The following is a 21,151-nucleotide window of genomic DNA, read 5'->3' as shown; positions in this document are numbered from 1 at the left end:
TATGGCCAAAATATCATAGTGAATGGTTGTGTGTGGTCAATATAAGAAAAGAGACCATACTTAATCATTTCACTGTAGACAATTGTTGCCATTGTAATGTAATACTATATTTTTTTTAATCGGGCAGTTAAATAATTCAGATCCTGGCCCACCTGTTCAATGAAGTAAACGCTTCTAAAAGTGTAAAGAACAGGTAGAATAAAATATATATACTGTGTAAATATATAACCAGAGCTGTATGGCCAAAATAATAGAGCATGGTTATAATTGGCAACGTCACAAAATTGAACTCTTTGGAGAAAAAAACGTGAAGAATTGTAAAACTGTCCAAACAAACATTGTCATGGCAATGTCAGACATCAATTTGATACTGACATTAATCCAAGAACACAAACTATATATTTGATTTACTTTACAATATGTCAGTACAAAAAACCCCACAAGTTTGTTAGATCGATAACCCTCAATGAATATCTACAAGATACAGCCCTAAATATATTGTACAGCTAGAGAAATGCTACATTTTGAGTAATGTTTTACAACCCAATGGTTGGATTCTGTAGTTTCAATGTTTCCTAAAATGCTTAAAAGCCTTCATTCCTAGATTATCAAGAATTAGCAGAAAAATAATGACAAAAGCCTGATGTGATAACTAAAAGCTTCCTTACGCTGCCCTCTAGTGTCAACGTGAGGTATTGGATTTATACTAAAAGACTGAGGATGCAAAAAAAGACAGGCACGTCTACAGACTGAGGTTTGGTTTATTCCTTTATTAGATGTTAAGAAAATCCACAATGAAACAAAATAATTTACTCAGGGTGTACATGAAATTAGAACAACAGAGCTACTCGGGACAGATGGGATTCAGGAACATAGAGGAAAGGAGGGGAGGGTGAAGGAGCGTCTAGGTGGGAATGAAAAGACGAGGAAGTTTTCAGTGCTGGATATGTTCTTCAGACCACAGTGCAACTGAAACTCTGCGACTCCTTTCAGTGTCGTTCCAAATGCATATATACCCTTACTGAATGCATTTTCTCGTCATATATTTGTTTTGTTTTCTTTCTTTTTTTTTAAACACACTGCCTATCAAAATGGAAGAATCAAATGAAGAAAGGTGTAATGCATTCCTTTCATCTCCTAAGTGCTTTTTTGTGACACATTCACTCACAGAATCACACACTCATAACATTCTCTCAATCACTGATTTAACCTCTTGAATATTTTTAAACTAAAATATTTTTTTAACCTAAAAGAAAAAGATGGAGTGTGATGTTTGCATGCTGCATTTTTAGAGACATTCCTTTTTTTCTCTCAGATGTCCCTCACTCAAAATCAATCAACATGCAAAATTAACTAAATGACTTCTCTCCATATATTCTTGAATGTTTACATGCGCCAAGGTATTGCATAGGACCTCTTGTGTTCCTCTCCACATTGCTTATGCAATCCACGATGGCTTACTTCTGTTTTTTTTCTCCCCCTTAAACTATAAATTAATGACAGCCACCTGTGTGGTTTGCTTTGAAAGAACTCCTGTCACTTATTTCTGCTCTACAATCAAAGAAAGATTTTTACATTAATGCATCAATGCACTGTCACAGGTCTGAGTGTAAGATTATGCATTATGCTTGTATTAAAAAATTCCTGAGTGTCTGATGACGGTCAAAGAAAGGTGACAAAGACCCTGAAGTTGGACTACCTTTCATTCAGCTACTTGGGGGTCAATTGTGGCGGCGTTGGATTGAACAAACCTTAACATACAATCTTTACATTTTTGTTTCTAAAGGAGGAAGCCTTTTTAAAAAAGCCATGGCACACCTTCACCTGCGACAGTGCATTACAGCGGGTCTGCTCACACTGCTGACATATTTTTACATTTTGAAGATAACAGAAGGATCATTTTTAGTTCTCTGTGCTTCAGTTTCTCGGGATAATGTGACAAATAGGTCACCCTGCTACCTTCCTCATAACCTTTTTAATTTTTATAAAGTATAACAAACAAAAAAACAAAACAAACAGCAGGTATTGAAAAATTCATGTTGCAATAATTAGAGCCCGACCGATAAGAAATTTTTGAGCTGGAATGAAAATAGACCTTTTCTATGTGTTTTTTTCAGACAGCTGTTTTCTTAAACAAATACATCCATTAAAGAATATTTACCAAAATACAAGATCAACCAACGTCTGCTCGGCTCTGATGCTCTGCTATATGTGCAGCAGACGGTGCTATTATTGAACTATAGAGACAGAGCGCAATTAAATCATGCCCACACCGGAGAAGAAATCAAGTCATGGCTGTTCGCTGACGTTGTATTGCGACAATTTGCCCTCTCTTAATTTTCGTTTGCTATCAAACAACAGAAGATGCTGAAAAGCTGTTGTGTCGAGACAACAGAAAAACTGAACCTTAAAATAAAAAAGTGAATACAGGCAAAGAATGCAGAATTCTAGCACTCAGTAATTTAACTAGAAAACTGTTGAGATGGAAGCTAAGCTACGCACGGCCTGGTTTTAATCGGTTTGGTTAAATGGAGATCTAAGCAACAATATTTAGTCGTTTCCTCTGATAGGCATGGACGCAAAAATAAACCTCTGACATGCTGATATCTTGCGTTTTTATTTAGTTAAAGGTATAGCGTTTCAGCAATTTGCTGCATATTGTGGAGCTTATTTTTTCCCCTAAGCTGGGTGTGACTTCAGAGTGTAGTGTATGGTCTATCAGAACATGCAGATACAGATATATCAGCCAATATGGGCCTATCACTGATATATCGGTGGGGCTCTAGCATTCATCTGCAGATGCTTCAAATTATTGTTCTTTTAAAGCACAGGGCACAAAAAGGGCCAGCCGACACACCGAGGGTTTTATAGCTTATTTGTTCAGGGTATGTCTCAAATTTAGGGGAAGCTAATGCATTTACATTTTTTTTGTGAATGTACGTCGCTGCACACATTCACATTTCTCTGAGAAACTTGTAATTACACTCATTCTGAACCAAAGCCTTCACAAGTTCTGCAGCCAACACTCACACACACACACACACACACACAGTGAGACATTACTTAATATTTCAACAAGATATATTGTAAACCAAAAAAATAAAAACACACCTCATATGGGAAAAAAAAGCATTTGTACCTTAGCGTAATTATGCTAATTATGTTTTTGGTTTGACAACTGCCTCGCCGCTTCTTTTGTTGTACATTTGTTTAGTCGCAGCATGAACAATTAACCATCTGTCAATGCTGATTTTGTCCTTTTCGTTGAGGGGACAATGGACTGAAAAGGTGCGTAGAAACGTGAGACTCAAATACCTGCAAGTATTTCTGCTTCAGTTGTTAGGGCCTGACAACTGAGAGTTTTTCTTAAAATAAAAACCAAGCCACATTAAGCAAGAAACTTTTCTCTTCTTTTCACAATTTTCAGCAAAAAGATATTCATGGAGTCTGACTTTCTGGACTACAAACGAAACTAGGCTTCCTACTTATCACAGCCGTATTATGGAACTGCAACTTCAAATTGAACATATTTATAGCACCAATAGTCTGTACCATAGAAATTACAAAAAAATAAAACAAAGTTTCATTCAGTTGCAACACGGGTGTCTGCAGAAATGGCTGTAGATGTCTTTTCATGATGGGGCTTTACTGCAAAACACAAACTTTTTTTTCTTTTTTTCCCCCTCAATTCTTTTACAGCATTGCATTTCAAGTAGATTATTAGTATTTTTTCCAACAAAACTCATTTTTGATTTCCTGTTTTTTTATTTTTAAAGGATTTTTTTTTTATTTTAGCCTCACAAACCATACTATGTCTACTACTAGCTTTTGTAAGACTATCACCATTCAAAAATCAGACTCATTTATGATAACTTTTCACACATGGGGAAGTTTAGGGATACTTAGAAGAAAGCTGCACACATTCTCTACTTCACATTCAGAAAGTCGTCCAAACAAACTATTTAAATTAAACTCTCAAATTCTTACACAACTCAAAAACCTCAACATCCTTGTTTTTATCTTTCTGAACACGAGATGGAAAGTAGAGGATGCGATAGCAGTCATTTTCACACAACGTCAGGTTCAACTAGAAAAAGAGGAGTGAGACTGGCTGGACGAACACACATGCACAACCATTCAGACACCAACAACTACCAGTATCCTACTTCAAAAGCAAAATGGTGGGAACAAAACTGACAAGGATAGAACAAAAGATTGTCCCAACTATCTAACTGTGAGACTTGAATGAGGACCAGTGTACAGAAGAATCAAATGAAACAAATTCTAAAAACGCCTAAAATGCATGTCCGCACATGGCATCACTCAAAGACAGAACATATTTTTTGAGTTTTCCTATTTTCACTCACTTTTTGTTGATCTGATTGATTACACAAGGTTTTAAGTTAGTAAATGAAAACCAGCAGGGTTATGTGTGGGGTGTTTTGGATGGGTGGTCTCAGAAAATTAGCCTACATTAGGTTTTTCCAGCTCTGAGATGACCCTGAAACTTTGCTGGTAGAGGTCCAGTCACAAAAGGAGAGGAAGGTTTCCCCTCTACGACAGGTGTCCTCTGCAAAACTGGAGTATTCAAATGTTGCTGCTCCCTGGAGAAAGAAGTCATGCAAATAGTTAGATTGTTGCACACGTTCATATACATGCTCATCCTACTCTTAACTGTACTGTTGTTTCCTTTACCTCCTACCTGATATAAGGCAACAGGCAAAGGCTCCAGTGTCTTTACAGATTTTGGGATCAAAATAACTTTTTGTACATTAAAGTTTAAAGTACAATTTTGGTATTGATGTAGATTGAAGCCCCCATCAAACTATGTTCACTAAAGCCCTTTTCACACATACGCTGCACTCCTGACTTCACCCGGGTGGGCTGCATGTGTGAACGCAAACGGACGATTTTTTGACCCGACTTCCTCCCGTCAGCGACCTAGCATCATGTTGAGAGAAAGTCCGGGTCGCCCGATGTGTGACTGCAGCAGGAAATACTCAGGAACATTCACTGCCAGCGAGTGACGGGGGGGGAAGGGAATTCTATTATAACTGTGCTTCATTCTTCTCCACCATGTGTTTTTGTTCACAAAACTACTTTAATCTGCTCACATTGCTTATCTTCAGTTATTTCTCCTCACACACCTTCACCTGCTGTACCTGCACACAGCAGCTCTTTCTGCTTCTCTCTTCCTATCCGTCTGCTCTGTTTACATTCATCATGAGCTGCACGTTTTATATTTTTCACCCGGGATCTCATTTCCACAGCAGCGGGCTAGCCGCGTGTGAGGGAGGCTCGTTGTTACATGTCCAAATGATCAAACCCGACTAATGAGTGTTTTAAATCCCAATAAAAAGGTCAGTATTGAACAGAAAACGTTGCACCTCAATCAATGCATTTACAGGAGGGACGTAACGCTTGTGTGTTTTCTGCTGAGCTTGTGGGAGATGCTGCTGCAGGTATGAGACAGACAGAACGCAAGGAACGAGTGTCCAGCAAGTTAATCAATCCTGGATGACGGTCTTTTTGACAAAACATGTCAGAATTAGGTGCAAAACATATGTTTGTTAGGATCAGAGCTTACCCTTTAAAACACCAAAGTCACACAATAATACACACAAACAAACCGGTCGGGGAAGCAGGAAACCAGCAGCTGTCTTGTTTTGGGAACTAAAATGACTGTGGTAATGTGGCACTGGGGTAATGCTATACATTGACACCTTATTGAGATGTTAAACCATTTGAGTGGCAACATTTGGATCCCGTGAGTGCTGCTGTTGTAACAGAAATGTAACATTTTCTCATTTCCATCCTGGTTTCCTTTGTTAGTGTGGCTTTAACCAGTTTAACTCAAGAATACACTGACAGTTAATGACCTCTACATTGACATTATGACTAATATTGCTCCTATGAGTTGAATGTGAAACTGATTTATTACTTAATCACCAGATGACTTTGTTTTGGAGAGGATTCCTCTGCAGATAATTTAGCTTTAGATAAAATAACTGCTTAAGGTTCATTTTGAGTTCATTTTGGTTTGCAAAGTAAACAGCCTGCTATGCTGATGCTGCTGCATCGCATACATTGATGCTGCTAAGAAACAACAGTGCAGATACTCAACTGACGAAATGTAAGTCGGGGTCTTCTCATCAAAGGTGCAACAGCTATTGCAGTTCAGCTCCAGACTTCCATTCAGTACATTATCAAAGTAACAACTCTGAGATAATAAATTGATCAATGCATGGTGCAACATTTTTAGCTTTTTGACCAGTTTTTAGCCTCTGCTCAGCAGTGGAATAGATACGCACAATAGACGTTGTTTAATTTGGGCGTGGTAGAGTTCCAGAAGTTGTATGTTGCCTCATAACAACCCTTACAACATATTTGTTGACACCAATCATATCTCTAATAGGACAAGAACAGCAACTATTTACAACAACTCTGATGTGTTGCAAGAAAGTGTGTGAATGAAAAAATAAAGCTATGTTTTACCTGTACACTGAGATCCAGGGAAAAGGGGGGAACAGAGTGTGTTCTGCCACCAGCACTCATCTTGCTGGTTGCCAGTTCCTCCCTGTCCACTTACATTTAACAAAGGGAACTAAACGACACAAATGAGAAGTGGTTAGTGTTTTTAAGTAAAAAACGGTCTGACACATCAGAGGTGGAACTCATTTTTTGGCTCCTGACTAGAAAACACTGTGTGCTCGGACAAATAGATCTGTTACAATCTGAAGCACACTGATCACAACATAATCTTTGGAGATCATTTAAAAAAACCCTCACCTCTGGCACATCTCCAACAAAGTCATAAGCGATCCCATACTTGGGGATCTGACCTGCAGGTGCAGATAAGCAGGACTGTTTTTCTCCTGAAGATTCCTCCTTTTGAATCTTGCAAACCGAGGCGCCCGTCTCTCCACCTGCATTCGAAGCAGCGGCTGCCGTTTTGCAGTCTAAGCAAATCTCTTGCTCAGCGATTGGCAGGAGGGTACTGGAACCCTCCTGTGAATCCAGAGAGGTCTGGGCACTCTTCTCCATGCCAGACTTCTTTAATCTGGGTAAGAATTTACCAGATTCCAGTTCTGACTTCCCGTAATAAGGGCCCTCACATTCTGCATCCTCCTCGAGAGGTTTGAGGTCGGCCTGAGGATCATCAAAGACGTCCACCGGCGCCAGGACGGGAAAACTCATCTCCTCTTTGTCAGTGTCAGCCTCTGAATCACTCACTCCACCAGGAGACAGCTCTGAGGCCGATATTGGTCGGAAATGAGTCCTGGGGGAAATACGGATGGCCCTGTACTGTGTCCTGTTGATGCCATATATTCTAGGGTGGAAGGCTTCATTCTCAGAGTCCGAGCAAAGAATAGATTTGGGCTTGAACCCCGGACTAAATGAGGCCATGTCCTCAGGTTCAAAGGAACACTCAACATGGAGGACTTGGGAGAAGGGATTGTTCAGGTTGAAGGATGCAAACGGATACTCTAAACCTTGCTCCTCACTATGCAAGCCTCCGTAGGATCCGAGCAAATCTTCATGGAAGATGAAGGAAAATCCCTTATTCAATCCGTCTCCGCCTCCTTTAATGGTCTGGTCACTCTGCCCAAATGACACGAGAGGCCTCCACAGGGGCTTGTGCCCAGGAGCAAAGCAGCTGCCAGTGTTCATGAACACATCTGTGCCAGTGATGGTGAGCATGTCTGAGCTAGAAGCAGAAGCAGCTGCAGCGGCACAGGTTAGCAGACTTTCTTGGGTGTCACTTGGCGGCACAACAGCCCAATTCTTATCGCCAGTTAGTGTCTTCAACTCTCCATACACCCCTCCCAGGATGAACGATGTACTCTCCTTGTCAGAGTTCAAGTCCCATGGCTTGGACGGAGTCATGTAATCCCCGGCAGCATCCACCTTGCAGAGTTTGTTTTTGGCTAAGTCCTGCTCTTCTTTCTTGCCTTCCCACAGGTGATACTCTGACCGCTGCACTGCTCTTTTCTGAGGTCCCTGAATTGGACCTCCTTTCGCCTGCACCTCCAGACAGCTGCAGCAGTAACCGCCTGACTCATCTGAGAATAGCCCATCACTCGGTTTCTCTGCCCCTTGCCTCGACATTACAGATTTGTCCTCTCCTATTGCAGTCCAAATGTCCTTTATTATCCCTGAGCTGTAGTCATCACTGTGTTGGTTTGTGTTGTCCGAAAACATGCCAGTGCTGTACTGTTTACTCTCGTCCTCTTCCAATGCTATACCACAAATGGACTCCAATTTAGATTTTTTGGTGAAGGTCTGATTGGATGGTGTATTAACACTGACCTCCTCACACTTGCGGCCTGAGTCTTCTTGCAAAAACTCCAAGATTTCGTCCTCCAGATATGTACCAGAGAGCGGAGGGATTATACAATCAATCTCTTCGTTGCCAATATGAGCAGCATCCTGTGTCGGAACATTTCCTTGCTCGTTGTCTGAACGAGTCTCCTCCGAATGTGACCATGGACTGCAAGTTCTTGTTGAAAGGTTCGAACAGTGTTCAGTTTCGTCAAAGGCACTATTTTTGGTCCATATTAGCAAACGAGACTGTTTATTAGAATGGGGGTCGAGACAGCTACTAGAATCTGTGTTGTTTTCGTGACCAACGGTGAGTGAGTCGCGGGGAAAAGGAAAAGGCGGGCTGTCATACTGCAGCTCGAAAAGAGAGAAGCAGGATGAGTTCAAACCAGATGGTTCACTGGTGGCTTCAGGAACAGGCGCCTCCTCCAGATGACCTGATAGTTTGCTCAGGGTGAATGACACACTATCAAGGAGGGGGGAGAGCCGGATGGGAGAGTCTCCTACAAAGCTTTCTCCATCTATATCTTCTGAAGTAGATGGTGAATAACATCCCCACACTTGAGCCATGGTTCCAAGATCCTCCATTAGGAATCCAACAGATCCTGAAGCGTCCTGTGAGTCTGCCCGTATTGCACTTTTCCCTTGCTGCTCAAGGCCATCTAACACTAAACAACATTCTGCCTCAACGTCTCTTTGCTCTTTGCTTTTTTGTCGAATCATGCTTAGGATCCGACTCTCTTGTATGGAGTCTGAGGCACTAGTATCCAATATGGATTGATAAATATCCACTTCATAGAAGTGAGTGAATTCAGACAGATGCTTGTCATCTAAATCTCTACTATCCTCGGGCTGAGGGCAGCTTGAGGTCCCAGTGAGTTCAGCAGTTTCATCTTCTGCCTCGCCAGGCCCTTCCACAAAGTGCCCATCCACAAATGAGCCAGCTGCTAGGTATGCTCTCTGGTAGCTCTCATTGGCAATGCAGATTCCCTGGATTCTCTCCGGCAGCCTCTCCATGTCGGCTGACAAAGCAAAGCCATCAGGTGAGTCTACCTTGCTTCGATATTTTGTTTCCAGCTTGCTTTGTCTGCTGCTGAAAGGTACAAAATACTCTGTGATGGGCTCAGTGTACCAAAGTGGCTCCTCCATGTATTCCTTTTTGTTTCTGGCCTCAACTCCGGACTCTTTTGCTTCCTTCCAGCCTGGATCTTTACGAATCTCCTTCAGCGGTCTTTTCCCCTTTTTGTAAAGCTGTGTTTGTTTGGCAGCGCCTCCGGCAGCACTGCTACTGCTCCCTCCTGCATTTCTTCGCTCCTCTTTGTCGATTACCTTCACCTGAAGCTTCACCTGCCCACTGTTGCGTGTTCTCTTGTTCTTTGCAGCCTCCCTGGATTTGTGCCTTATTCTAACTGCCTTGCTTCTGGATGACTTGGAGTCACCCTGGTTCCCACTTGAGCTTGAGCCCGCTTCACTAGAGCCAGAGGACCAGGATCTGGGTCTGTATTTGCCCTCAGATCTGTGTCTGGTCTGTCTCTTGGAGTGGACGGTAGACTTCTCCTCCGCTGCTGCACCATGGTATCTGTTTTCTTTCTCCTTCTTGCTTCGTCGCTGCTGGCCTCTCTCGTTGGTCACAGTAGTGATGGTACCACATGCCTCCGGGTTTCGCTCCTTTGCAGCCTCACCTTCGCTGTTGCAATCTTTTGGGGAGGAGGTGTCTGTGCTGGTCTGTGGGGCTGCAGAGGATGATGAACTTGAGTAAGCGCAGGCCTTAGCCTTGTTCCACACCGTCATGATCTCTTGGAGACAAACAGGTTTCTCTGACAAAGGAGGGAAGGCTTCATAATACCTGCAATAACAACAGACAGAGACAGACAAAATTTAATTTAAATACATTCATAGCAGCAGAGTTCAAATGACTATGGGTGTGTTCTGCTGCCACCATTTGTAAACACATACTCTTGGATACTTACATTTCCACCTGGTCCTTTGAAGAGGGGGACTCAGCTCGCTCTGGAGACTGGGCGCCATCAGATTTCTTTTGAATCTGTTTTTCCTCTGTAAAAAAAAAGACATGAAACTCTTAATTCTCAACATCTTTACTTCTTATTTTCTTAAATCAAAAAGTTTTAAATTTGAAAAATAAAAAGCCAAGCCGAACCTTTCTGTTTGTTTTGGAGGTCCTTTAGTTTAGAGCAAAGCTCTTCAACCAGGCTCTCAATTCCAGAGTTCTGCAAAACAAAAAGACAAGAAAGAGATTTTTGAGAACTCAAACTTAATACTATAAACAGCTGATGTCAATTTTATAACATGCAAACATGTAGTTGTCATTTGTGAACGTGACAAATAAAACTCTCCACTTGAACTATTGTTTGAAATGGACAGAGCAATCTCCAGCATAACTGACAATGATGTATGCCTTTGAATGTGAATTTTAACATTTTCATTTAACATTTTACACAGCTGAAAACTCTGTTAATCTCATTAACTGACACATATTATTACATTACAGGAATGAATGATGACACTGTCAATAACATGGTGAAGTATTATAGCCCGACTGATATAGGATTTAAGCGATTGATACCAATTTAAGAGAGATATATTGTAGGTAGGGTTGTCAAAATTTTCGTTACTTTGATACCACTTGTTTTAAAACGGTATAATCTCTGTTTATGCTCTAAACAACAATCATGCCTACACTGCCACACAACCCGCAGGAAAGTACAGGATTTTGTTTATAGGCCGAAGTCGCCCTTCATCCTGCCAACTGTGCGTGTCTGTCTGGTCCACCCTCAGTCACACCTGGAGCTCTTATACAGCAACAACACAGCGGACTGTTCTCATTCACAAAATGGCTAATTAAGACTTTTCGTGAGGTCCCTTTCACGTCTTATAAAGATGAAATCGTAGGATAGCGTCTGTTGCAGACAGAGAGCAGAGCAGAGAGACAGCCATGTTATCTTGGCGCTATGTTTTCATTTCGTCCCAACCTGAGGACTGTTGGCTGAGCTCCAGACCTCTGCCCAGTGATTGACATCCAGAAATGTCCCAAACAGGGCAGTGTAGTAAGAAAAATAGAAACACAGACGAAGGGCAGATCCTGTGCAGATACAGACACCACCTAACACTACTGGATTACGACTGATGATTAAGAGGGAATATTTTTTAATATGGGTCTATATAATATTTTTGGGAAATATCCTGCTTCATTATTATTAACAGTATTTCAAATGAGCCTCTATGTGTTAAGTGATTTTTTTTTCAGTACCAGCACTGTGTTAAGTTAGGAAATTAAAAACATTGTAGTAAAGTTTGATATAGTGACGACCCTAATTTTAGGGCACAGTTGACAGAATGAGGCTCAGGAATTTTAAGGGGGGATAGTAAGTACCCACCCTCAAAAATGTTGCCTGACAGGATCCTAAGGTAATAATGCGAAACTCCCAAAAGCTACTATGACCCTCAGTGTGACCCAAAAGAAAAAATGAAAGGCACGGGGTTGAAACAAGTCAAGCCAGCTGACTTATGACAGCTTAGGCATGCTTGGTCTATGAGTGTGCTATATTTAGCTATGGTTCAGAAATACCATCAAAAAAAATAAAGATAAAAAAGGCTGAGCACCAGCGCAAGTGATTTCTTCGTGATGTTCTAAGGATTGAACATTTACTACACATCCTGATTAGGTAATTTCTTTCTCAAATTGAGCAATATGAAGGTGAATGTCATATAAACAAGAGATAAACAAGACAAGCATGATCAAATGCTTGCTTAGGCCAAGTAAGCACTGTCAATCCAAATAGCCCCATACCAAATACCAACATTGCTGATCCTCAGTGCCAGTCCTGCCACACTCTTTAGCTCACTCACTTCCTGCTCACGCTTCCAGAAAATGATAATCCTTACCATGCCACCTGACGAAAAGCAAAGCAAAGTTCTCTCCAGCCCTGTGTTTCCTCTTGCATCATTGTGCTAATGCCGGTCAGCTGACAGCCGACCGACTCTGCTGCTCACTGCTGCAATCCTGTGCAGCGTGTGCTGGTTAAAAAATAGACCGCAGAGTCCAGTCCCCAGAGAGGAGCTCCACACTCCTCCTCTTGCCTTGCAGACCCTTCCCCCTACCCTCCCCCTAGCTAACATATTGTGTCGTTGTTAACTAGAACACACCCCCCTTACTACTTCTGGCCTCAGGTGAAAATGTCAGCAAATCTCTTAGTAGCCTTTTCAATAACATAAAGTTATGCAACACAATAAATTTAATTCTAAGTAAGGATAGCACTGTATTATGTAAATAAACACATTTAAAAACTAACCTCATTATAACCTTTCCAATGAGGACTAATTGAAGGCACCGAAATGAGATGACAACATGTACAATGACGAGCTCCCCCTGTTCAATGATTTATCCTCCCACACTGATACAGCTTCATTCAGTGTCTATTCACCGTGATTTATGCAATTAATATCTGCATGACTGCACCTTCACAAGCAACAAGGAATACAACAGAAACAAATTCCTGACATAATTAGACCAATTACACTCTCATGGCTTCTGTATTGAGAAGGCTTTTCCTTCAAACTTTCAAAAAAGAAGAGAGAAAGCTCCTTCCTAGAAAGTGTATTAGTTTAATGGTTTTATAATCTACATGAAAAATAATAATTAACACCACTCCACCATGCTTACTTCATCAGATGCAGACCGGAGGCATTGCACAGCAGCTTGCTTCTTCATTTCCTCGAGACTCAGGTCAGTCCCTCCTTTCTTCTTACTCTTGCCCCATTTCTTCCCAGTTCCCTTCTCCCAGCCCAAGAAGATGTCATTTTCCTTTAAGACAAAAATTGACAGATGTCAGTATTATAAGGACAAACAAGTGTTTAACAACATAAAAAACATTTCTATGATGGCTTAATATATCATATTGATTTGCATGCACATACAGAAAAAAGTCTTCTCAATAAATGATATAAATAAAAGAGTTATTCCGATACTAATAGGAGAAATGCCTTTGATACAACCTTAAATGCAAGTCCAGATATTGGCAAGTAAGCCGGTCTTTGTACAGATCAGATATCATATTTTTTTTAATAGGGAATCAACTCTTTGTTTCCGTGCCAAAACAGTAGCATTCACAGCAAAGAGTTCTGTTCTGCAACCAAACACTGTTCAGACTTTTGCTGAAAACATACATGTTATATTATTATTATGGTAAGACGAACTGATTTCAACTAAGTTTTGGTGCTGGTGGCACTAATACTCAGCTTGATTTTACATATTTAGGCGTTCAACATGTGTTTTTAACATGAGCCAAATTAACCGAAGAGGTCTCTCTGACGCTCTTTGGCAACACAAAAGTTTGTTTTTTTGTTTTTTTAAATCGGACTGATAATCTCGATAAAAAATGTTCTTGGGCATTACATTTCTGTATTCATTTGTTCATATTTGTTCAGAGTGTTTAATCTCAGCAAGGAAATACAATAATAATTACAATCATATAACATCAATAATATGTGATTGGTATACGTCTTTTTTATCCCTCTGGTATTGAGTTTGGTTCTCGGTATCTGCCTATTCCCAAATTCATTCAGGTACCTGAATGAGTAACAGGAATGAAGAAAAAGATACCAGTGCATGTCGAAGAGATGGAATGAAAAACTGCATAAATCAAAAGGAGGGTGTATTCACTGGTACTGTGCCATGACAGGAACGGAAGACCCATTGTTAACCTGTCCTGGTAAAGTGATGTCTTCCTCCAACATGGCTATCATATTCACACACTAACTTCCCTTTTACAATAAAACCCACTTCCCACTCATCTGACAATGCTTTAGATAAACAATGACAAAGAAGAAATGTTTGCAGCTTTTTGACTTGACTGAAATTGGAAGCCCACCTGGTCCTGCAGGTCGTAGTCGTAACTGTCATGCAGGAGAAGGCTGAGGACGTAGCGGGTGTAAATCATGGCATCAATCCCGCACTTCTCAAGCTCCTGGCCAAGCCAGCTTTGCACTGGACCCAGCGACTGGAGCAGGGACATCTCTGAGGCAGGCAGGGGGCCCACGAGGGGGTAGGGGCAAGAGAGGTTTTCAGGAGGAGCAGGACCGTCTGAATCGGTGCTCACTGGACGCATGGGACCTCAGGTGTAGGCCATTCTCAGGTGGAGCAGCATTGTGATGGGTAGTTACTGAAGGGTGGTCGGTGGAGAAGGGTACAGAGAAAGGGGTAGGCAGAACCTTAGGAAGAGGGGGCAGTCACTCCAGCAGGACGCACTGAAGGGGCTCTACATGGGGAGGCATGTAGGATGTATTTTTTTATTGCTTTGAGCAAAAAAAGGGGGGGTTTACTCGTCAGGCATGGCTTATGCTGCAAAACACAAGATGTGTTTGCGTCTCAGTTGGAAGGGTCCATACTGGGGCTACGTCTTACTTCACCGGCACAACCTGAAACAGAGAAAGCAGGAATCATTAATATATATATAATTTTATATGATTTAATAGAAAAAAGACAGGGGCACAAAAGCACAGACAGATCTTACCAAAGCATACAAGTTTGGTTCCTTATCCCAAAGGATTTTAATGACTGTTCATAGCCTTGTTTATCAAGCTAATGGGCTCCTAAGAGAGTATGAGCTCTGTAAATAACGCAGACAGCAGAAACAATAATGTCACATTATAATGATGAGCCCTCTTTTAAGTGATAAACTGGTTAACATTATTATATTGACCACACTCTACCAGACAAATTGTTTTAAAAAAGAGGATGACTAATACTAGAAACTTGAGACTTATCTATATTTTAGAAGGGAGAAATTCAATGATTACCAATAATGATGGCTTTTAGAGAATTTCTGTGCGGGAAAGAAAATATAGCCTTTCTATGTGGATTTTGCATGGATGTGCAGATATTATGGACGAAGAGAAGTATGGATCTGGCTATATTTTACCTTAAAGTATCTTAAATATATAACTTTTATTAACGCCTGACTGCCAGCAAGACTTAACAATACTCCGACAACAGGAATCTCTTCTTTACTCATTATTACATAACACTGATCATCTTTAACAACCTAAAAAAAAGCTAAAAAAAAAAATAGCTGTATAGTTTCAATTGTAAGTTATATATAACATATGTTCTGGTGTCTGCCCATAAAACAATAATAACGAGCAACTCCGTATAATTGTGCAGGCAGAGGCAGGGAAAACGCTTGCTGTCAACTGCAAGTGTGTCATATGGCAGTGGATTAGTGAACCGACGTGAAGAGCAAATGGAGGCTGCACCGATTTGATTGGCTGGCCCGGCTGTCACTCAACAATGGTATATTATAGGTTGCCCGTAAGAGACGTCAAAAGGGCAAGATAAGAAGCTTAGCTGTATACAACCATACCATCTCAGCTGTCATGTAGTTTTCGTAGAACAAAACTGCCAGATAAATGAACACAAATGTACAACAGCTGAAATGTGAGCTAGCTTCACCAATGATTGCTAAATATGGCTGACCAGTGTCTACAACCCAGCTGTTTCTTGTGTGCATACTAGCCCCGGCAGCTAGCTCGTGACTGCACTGTTCTCAACTGTATCCTGTAAGCCATTACTGAAAGCAACTACTCTGATATAGAGGAGAGCAAAATAATGCCATTTGTGCAGTGTTAACTAGTGTGCAATCTACTTTACTTCGGGTGTGATGTAACGTTGTGCAAATATGTAAGTTTTACTGACATCACATTGCTGGACAATCGAGTGCAGCGACTACAAGGCAGCCAGGGACGTTCTTGACAATTTAGTATTAAAGTCGTTGTTATGATAACATGCCACACAATCAGTGACAAATGCCGTTGCACTGACTTTTTGTATTAACGTTGGTTAGCTAGCTTCACTTTGCAGTCAAATGGCAAGGTTAGCTGGACCACCGACCTTTAGCTAATAAAGCTAAGTTAGCCAAGTTAGCATCCGAGAGCTGTTCGCCTCCTGTCATTAGCCAGTTAATATATGTTTGAACGTTTACCCAAAAGACATGAGATATTACTCTTACTGACTTAATCCTGGTGTCTTCCCGTCTACTGAAGACAAACGTTAGCAGGGTAACGTAATATGTCTGGCAGGTGAACCGCGGCTGCTTCTACACGGTGACATTAGAGCCGTTTAAAGTTAGCGAGCTAACAGCAACTCACGAGCGTTAGGCCGAATCTCAACGTTCGATCGGAAACGTAGAATTAAACCACGTCAATCGAATAGTACGTTAGCAGAGATGTCCCACTAAAATTGAAACACACGTTAGCTACCGTTAGCATTCTTGTTGTTGTGACCGAGGGGGAGGAGGCTGCCCCGGTAGGTTACCAGACGTTTTCCCTTCAAAAATGTACGCCATATCGTCACACAGCGAAAGAGTTCACTAAACACGAAACACTTAATAGACAGACAAAAACACAACAGTGCTATAAGAAAAGTCCTTGGTGGTTTGCGGGTTTACTTACCTGCCGTGCGCTGAAGTAAAGAGGAGCAGCGAAAGGGGAGCGGCTATTTCTCTCCCGCTGCCGACCCGAGCTCGAGCTCTGGAATCCGCTGCGGTAGCATCGCGTATCATGGACGCCGACAGAAATGGCGCTGTTTTCACATCCAGTGCTGCTTCAACAGCGTCAAGGAAACCGGCGACATTCCGGTTCAAGTAGCAGTAAGGTCATTCCTCGATGACAATAAATACATAGAGCCACAATGGCCGCTAACGAAAGCCAGTTTCACTCAGTGAAGGACTCCCGAATGCGCCACCCTCCGCGTTCGTATCTAGGCAACAAGACAAACCTCTGCCTTCCTACTAGCCTGGATTTGATACCTCCGCTCGGGTATTGCATCAGAAGCATAACTAGTGCTTTGTCATTTAAACTCAAACTAATGATAAGTAAAATGATGAATGATTTTGACTAGGTTAAACTCATCCTCTCTGAAAATTAAATGAGGTGTTCTCATCTGGATTTCAGTTTAGTGAAATTTATACCATAAAACCACAAAAATTACTATGACAACTATTACTATTACTACTAACCACGTAGTATCTCTAAATACAAACAATGTCGGGCTATGTATTTGGGTCATTATTATTTATTCTTTATTTATTCTGGTATTTATGCAACTTAAGTACACATTATACCCACCTAATCAACATAATCACTACATGTATAATTTTAACCCAAACAGGAATAGCATGTCTGTCCAATTGCCATTTGTATGACTAGCTTTGAGTTTAAGGCCTCTTCAACAAACAGAAGCAGTAATAACTTCTCCTAAAATGCCTTTAATGATGAGTGTGTGACCAACACTTTATCATCATATTTGATATCCCATTCAACTTTGATAGGGTAACATGACACAATAGGAAATGCTAATGTTATTGTCTGGTAGCTGGCAGGTTATGAAATATGTTATTATATAAGATATACGACCTTATGTCCCGCTAAATTTTCAATACTTTTGGTCTTTTTACTTTATGATCAACCAGGAAGTGGGGAAATGCTAACACATTTTCAGATTCCCCAGTTTTGATTTCTCAAAATCCTGGAGAATTTTTTCCCCCTAATGTGGCCCTAATACTCTGTCGTAAAATTGTCTTGGTACGCTGATTTAGTTTCTCTGGGGACATTCTGTTCTTTATTATAGACCACATTAGACCAGTCCTCCGGCAGCTTACTTTATTTTGTTTAAACTTTGAACCTAGACATACTATCACTACTTTCAGTGTTGCTCCTGTTACTGTTCTACCTCTATTAACTGCTCATATTATTACAACTTTGGTGTTACCATTATCAGTACTATTTATAGTACCACTAATCCTCAAGCGCAAATGTAACATGAACCAGCAACCTCTCCCTGGCTCTTAAAGCCTGTAGGTTACCAATAACCATAAAGTGTCTGTGTGTGTAGTATGGGGGTGGTGCTTATTATTCTGCCTGACCACCTGCCCCCAATCAGGGGTCTATAGTGGCACACTTCATCTGCCCTCTGACCCCACGGGTTATGACCTCTGGGACGAGATGAGTTGAGGCCTATTGACCAGCTGTTTGCACTCCTAGCTGTGGAACGAGTGTGAAATCTGTCCATGTGCTTATGAGAGCAAAAACAAAAGAGAGGGAGGGTGTGTGAGGGGTGTGAATGCAGTGTGTGAGTGAAACAGAATGGTGTATCCAACAGCTGACGGGGTTTAAAGCCTATAACTGTGGAACTGTAGTTTTACTACAGCTCCCAGGTTCCCTCAGGGCCAGTTTGCGGACTTATATTGAGTTCTGCCTTTATGTAAAGCCAGAGTGCTGCAGCCAAAGGCCAAACACAAATTGACCCTCTGCCGCATAGAGGTCTGATCGATGAGGAAGTTGTGTGTGGGTTTTCACCATCAATATACTGCGCAAAACATCTTTTTCATTAGGTCACGTAGTAACTAAGACTAGCAATTGTATTTCGAAAATGTCTGATTAGTAGTTAGAAATCCAAGACATGTTCATAATGTAGTTTTACTAATCGCTTTCCTAATTAAAGATACCTACAATACAATTTTACCATTAAATGTCTACTAGTAATATAAACCTTACAAGTTTATTTGTTAATTATATAACTTGATTAAAACAAGTAACTCTAACCATTGACCTCTATCCAAACTTAATAACATATATCTGAATTTCATTTTCAATTAATTATAATTCCAAGTCAACATAATGTCATTTTGACGTGTTCCAATTCTTAAAAAAGGATTGTCACAAGTATCTGTTGATTGGAACCATCCAATTTTAGATGTATGACATGACATGCTATAAATGTCCTGATATTACTGATAAATTGAATTTTTGATACTTAAAATTCATTCTAATTTTTCTAAATTGAATTATCAATATTTTAGCTTGGGATTCTAAGTAATAGGTAACTGGTATGGTAAGGCCTTTGAACATTTAATCAGTTGGGGTAATATCAGTTTAAGATGCCAATAATGATTTTGACTAGTTAGAATTCCAAGCCAAGGTGTCCATAATGATATTTTGACAAGTAGCAATCCTATACATGTTTATTAAATAAGAATATATAACTTAATTCAGACTACTCAACTTTAACCATTGGCTTCTATTCAATCTCAATCACAGATATCTATAATTAGATTTTGACGTGTTAGAATTCCAAGTTGAGGCATCCATAATGTAGACTTGACTACTTGTAATTCTTATTAATAATATATTTAACTTAATTCTCATTAGTCACATTGTTAATTATTGTTACTGACGATTCAATTTGTAGGTCCAATGATCATTGTTGATACAAATGTTACATAACAGATATCCATCCATCCATCCATCCATCCATTATCTATACTGCTTATCCTGTTCAGGGTCGCGGCGGGCTGGAGCCTATCCCAGCTGTTACTGGGCGAAAGGCAGGGTTACACCCTGGACTGGTCGCCAGTCAGTCACAGGGCAGACACACAGAGACAGACAAACTTTCGTACTCACACATATGGGCAATTTAGAGTCACCAATGAACCTAATGAGCATGTCTTCGGACTGTGGGAGGAAGCCGAAGACCCCGGCAGAACCCGGGCATGCACTGGGAGAACATGCATACTCCACACAGAAAGGCCCACTTTGTCCATAACAGATATCATAAATGGAATTCTAGAGATTTAAAATTTAAATTCTTGGACTTCACATTTGCTCTTTGCTCTGACAGCTTTCTCATTTGCCAGGGTTAATTGAGAGTCAATTTGGAGCAGATGGCACAGTTAAAAGATGCCCTGTAATCCTCTCCCAGCAAGGGGGTTAAAGGGAGATGGGGGGGAGGGAGAGGGATAAGAGGCCTCTGGGTGATTTCACTACACGGTTGTGAAAGCAAAATGTTTCCCACAAAGCTTTTGTTTTGCTTTACACCTTAGCAGAGAGTTCACATGGGGCTATCTAAGGCGATGCTGGTTATCACATGCAGGGTGGGTCATGGCAGGTAAATCCTTTATTAGTCACTGGAGCTAGATAACTATAGACATGTGGCATACTCTACACGCCTTCTTGTTTACTATGTCCCTGCTTCCTTACACTACCTCATAAGCATTTTCATACTGCCATAATTCAATTTTTTATGCTTTTATTGCCACAAAAGGCCAATACCATCCATCTGAATGTACAACACGGTTCAATAAGTAACTTTTAAGGTCCTCATGAACACTTGATTTGCAATTCTCTGACTTTCGATTTGACCATTTTTATTCAAAAGACAGTCACTCAATTCCCTTACAAGATAGTATAAAATCTTTTCACAGTGTATCATTACAATCAAATCAAGCTCCAGGATTGTCCCGAACAAGTTGTTTGTAAGTCTGTTACTACTGTGTGTAAAGCCCTTCTTAAATTCTTATAAACAATCAGCTAGTGATTTAGCAAATCTGGTTGCCCAATTAAATCATCAAGAATGTGTTAGCTATTTAAGCTTTAACTGCTGTATTTTTCTTACAGTTTTAATGTAGCAGCAATAAACTTAACAGCTTATCCTTTCTAATTGAAGGTATTTAATTTCAATATGCCAACATGGGGCTATGTCTGTTTCGGAGTATACATGCAGTTTAGAATAGGAGGGACATATCAGATGATAACCTAGGTGAAGTTTTTTGTTGATCATTTTTCTAAGTCTGTTGTGTTATATTTATGAATTGTACATTAAACTTTTGCCAGTTAACATCACAATGAAACAGCATTTTGTCAGGTATAAGGTAGACATTTCAATCAATCAATCAATCAAATTTTATTTGCATAGCGCCAATACATAACCAAAGTTATCTGAAGACACTTTACAAAAAGAGCAGGTCTAGACCGTACT

At 40.6% G+C, this 21,151-nt stretch overlaps 1 protein-coding gene across 2 annotated transcripts; it reads right to left on the bottom strand.

Moving 5' to 3' along the window:
* Window positions 1–760: 760 nt before the first annotated feature.
* Window positions 761–16,920, bottom strand: kiaa0232 (KIAA0232 ortholog). Of its 2 annotated transcripts, none has more exons than XM_069671970.1 (8): window positions 16,789–16,920; window positions 14,211–14,757; window positions 13,004–13,144; window positions 10,481–10,550; window positions 10,293–10,377; window positions 6,790–10,168; window positions 6,496–6,604; window positions 761–4,604 (listed from the first exon to the last, which is right to left on the bottom strand). In XM_069671970.1, exons 2-8 carry the CDS (start codon window positions 14,445–14,447, stop codon window positions 4,588–4,590), a joined length of 4,038 nt encoding a protein of 1,345 aa, XP_069528071.1. In that variant the 5' UTR covers window positions 14,448–14,757; window positions 16,789–16,920; the 3' UTR covers window positions 761–4,587. The 2 variants fall into 2 exon arrangements, with proteins under 2 accessions (XP_069528071.1, XP_069528072.1); XM_069671971.1 differs by lacking the exon at window positions 16,789–16,920 and adding an exon at window positions 16,351–16,386.
* Window positions 16,921–21,151: the final 4,231 nt, after the last annotated feature.

Source organism: Semicossyphus pulcher, unplaced genomic scaffold (genome assembly GCF_022749685.1).
Source record: "Semicossyphus pulcher isolate SPU_LCO1_2020_fin unplaced genomic scaffold, fSemPul1.0.p SCAF_21, whole genome shotgun sequence".
Classification (NCBI taxonomy): domain Eukaryota; kingdom Metazoa; phylum Chordata; class Actinopteri; order Labriformes; family Labridae; genus Semicossyphus; species Semicossyphus pulcher.
Note: the sequence above shows the minus strand (reverse complement) of the source record. Positions and strands in the feature narration are given on the sequence as shown.

Coding starts and splice junctions, on each gene's coding strand:
- kiaa0232 (XM_069671970.1), bottom strand. CDS start 14,447: ATGCGTCCAGTGAGCACCGATTCAGACGGTCCTGCTCCTCCTGAAAAC. Junction 10,551..13,003: donor TCCGGTCTGCATCTGATGAA/GTAAGCATGGTG, acceptor TTTGTTTTGCAG/AACTCTGGAATTGAGAGCCT. Junction 6,605..6,789: donor TTGTTGGAGATGTGCCAGAG/GTGAGGGTTTTT, acceptor TGTGTCGTTTAG/TTCCCTTTGTTAAATGTAAG.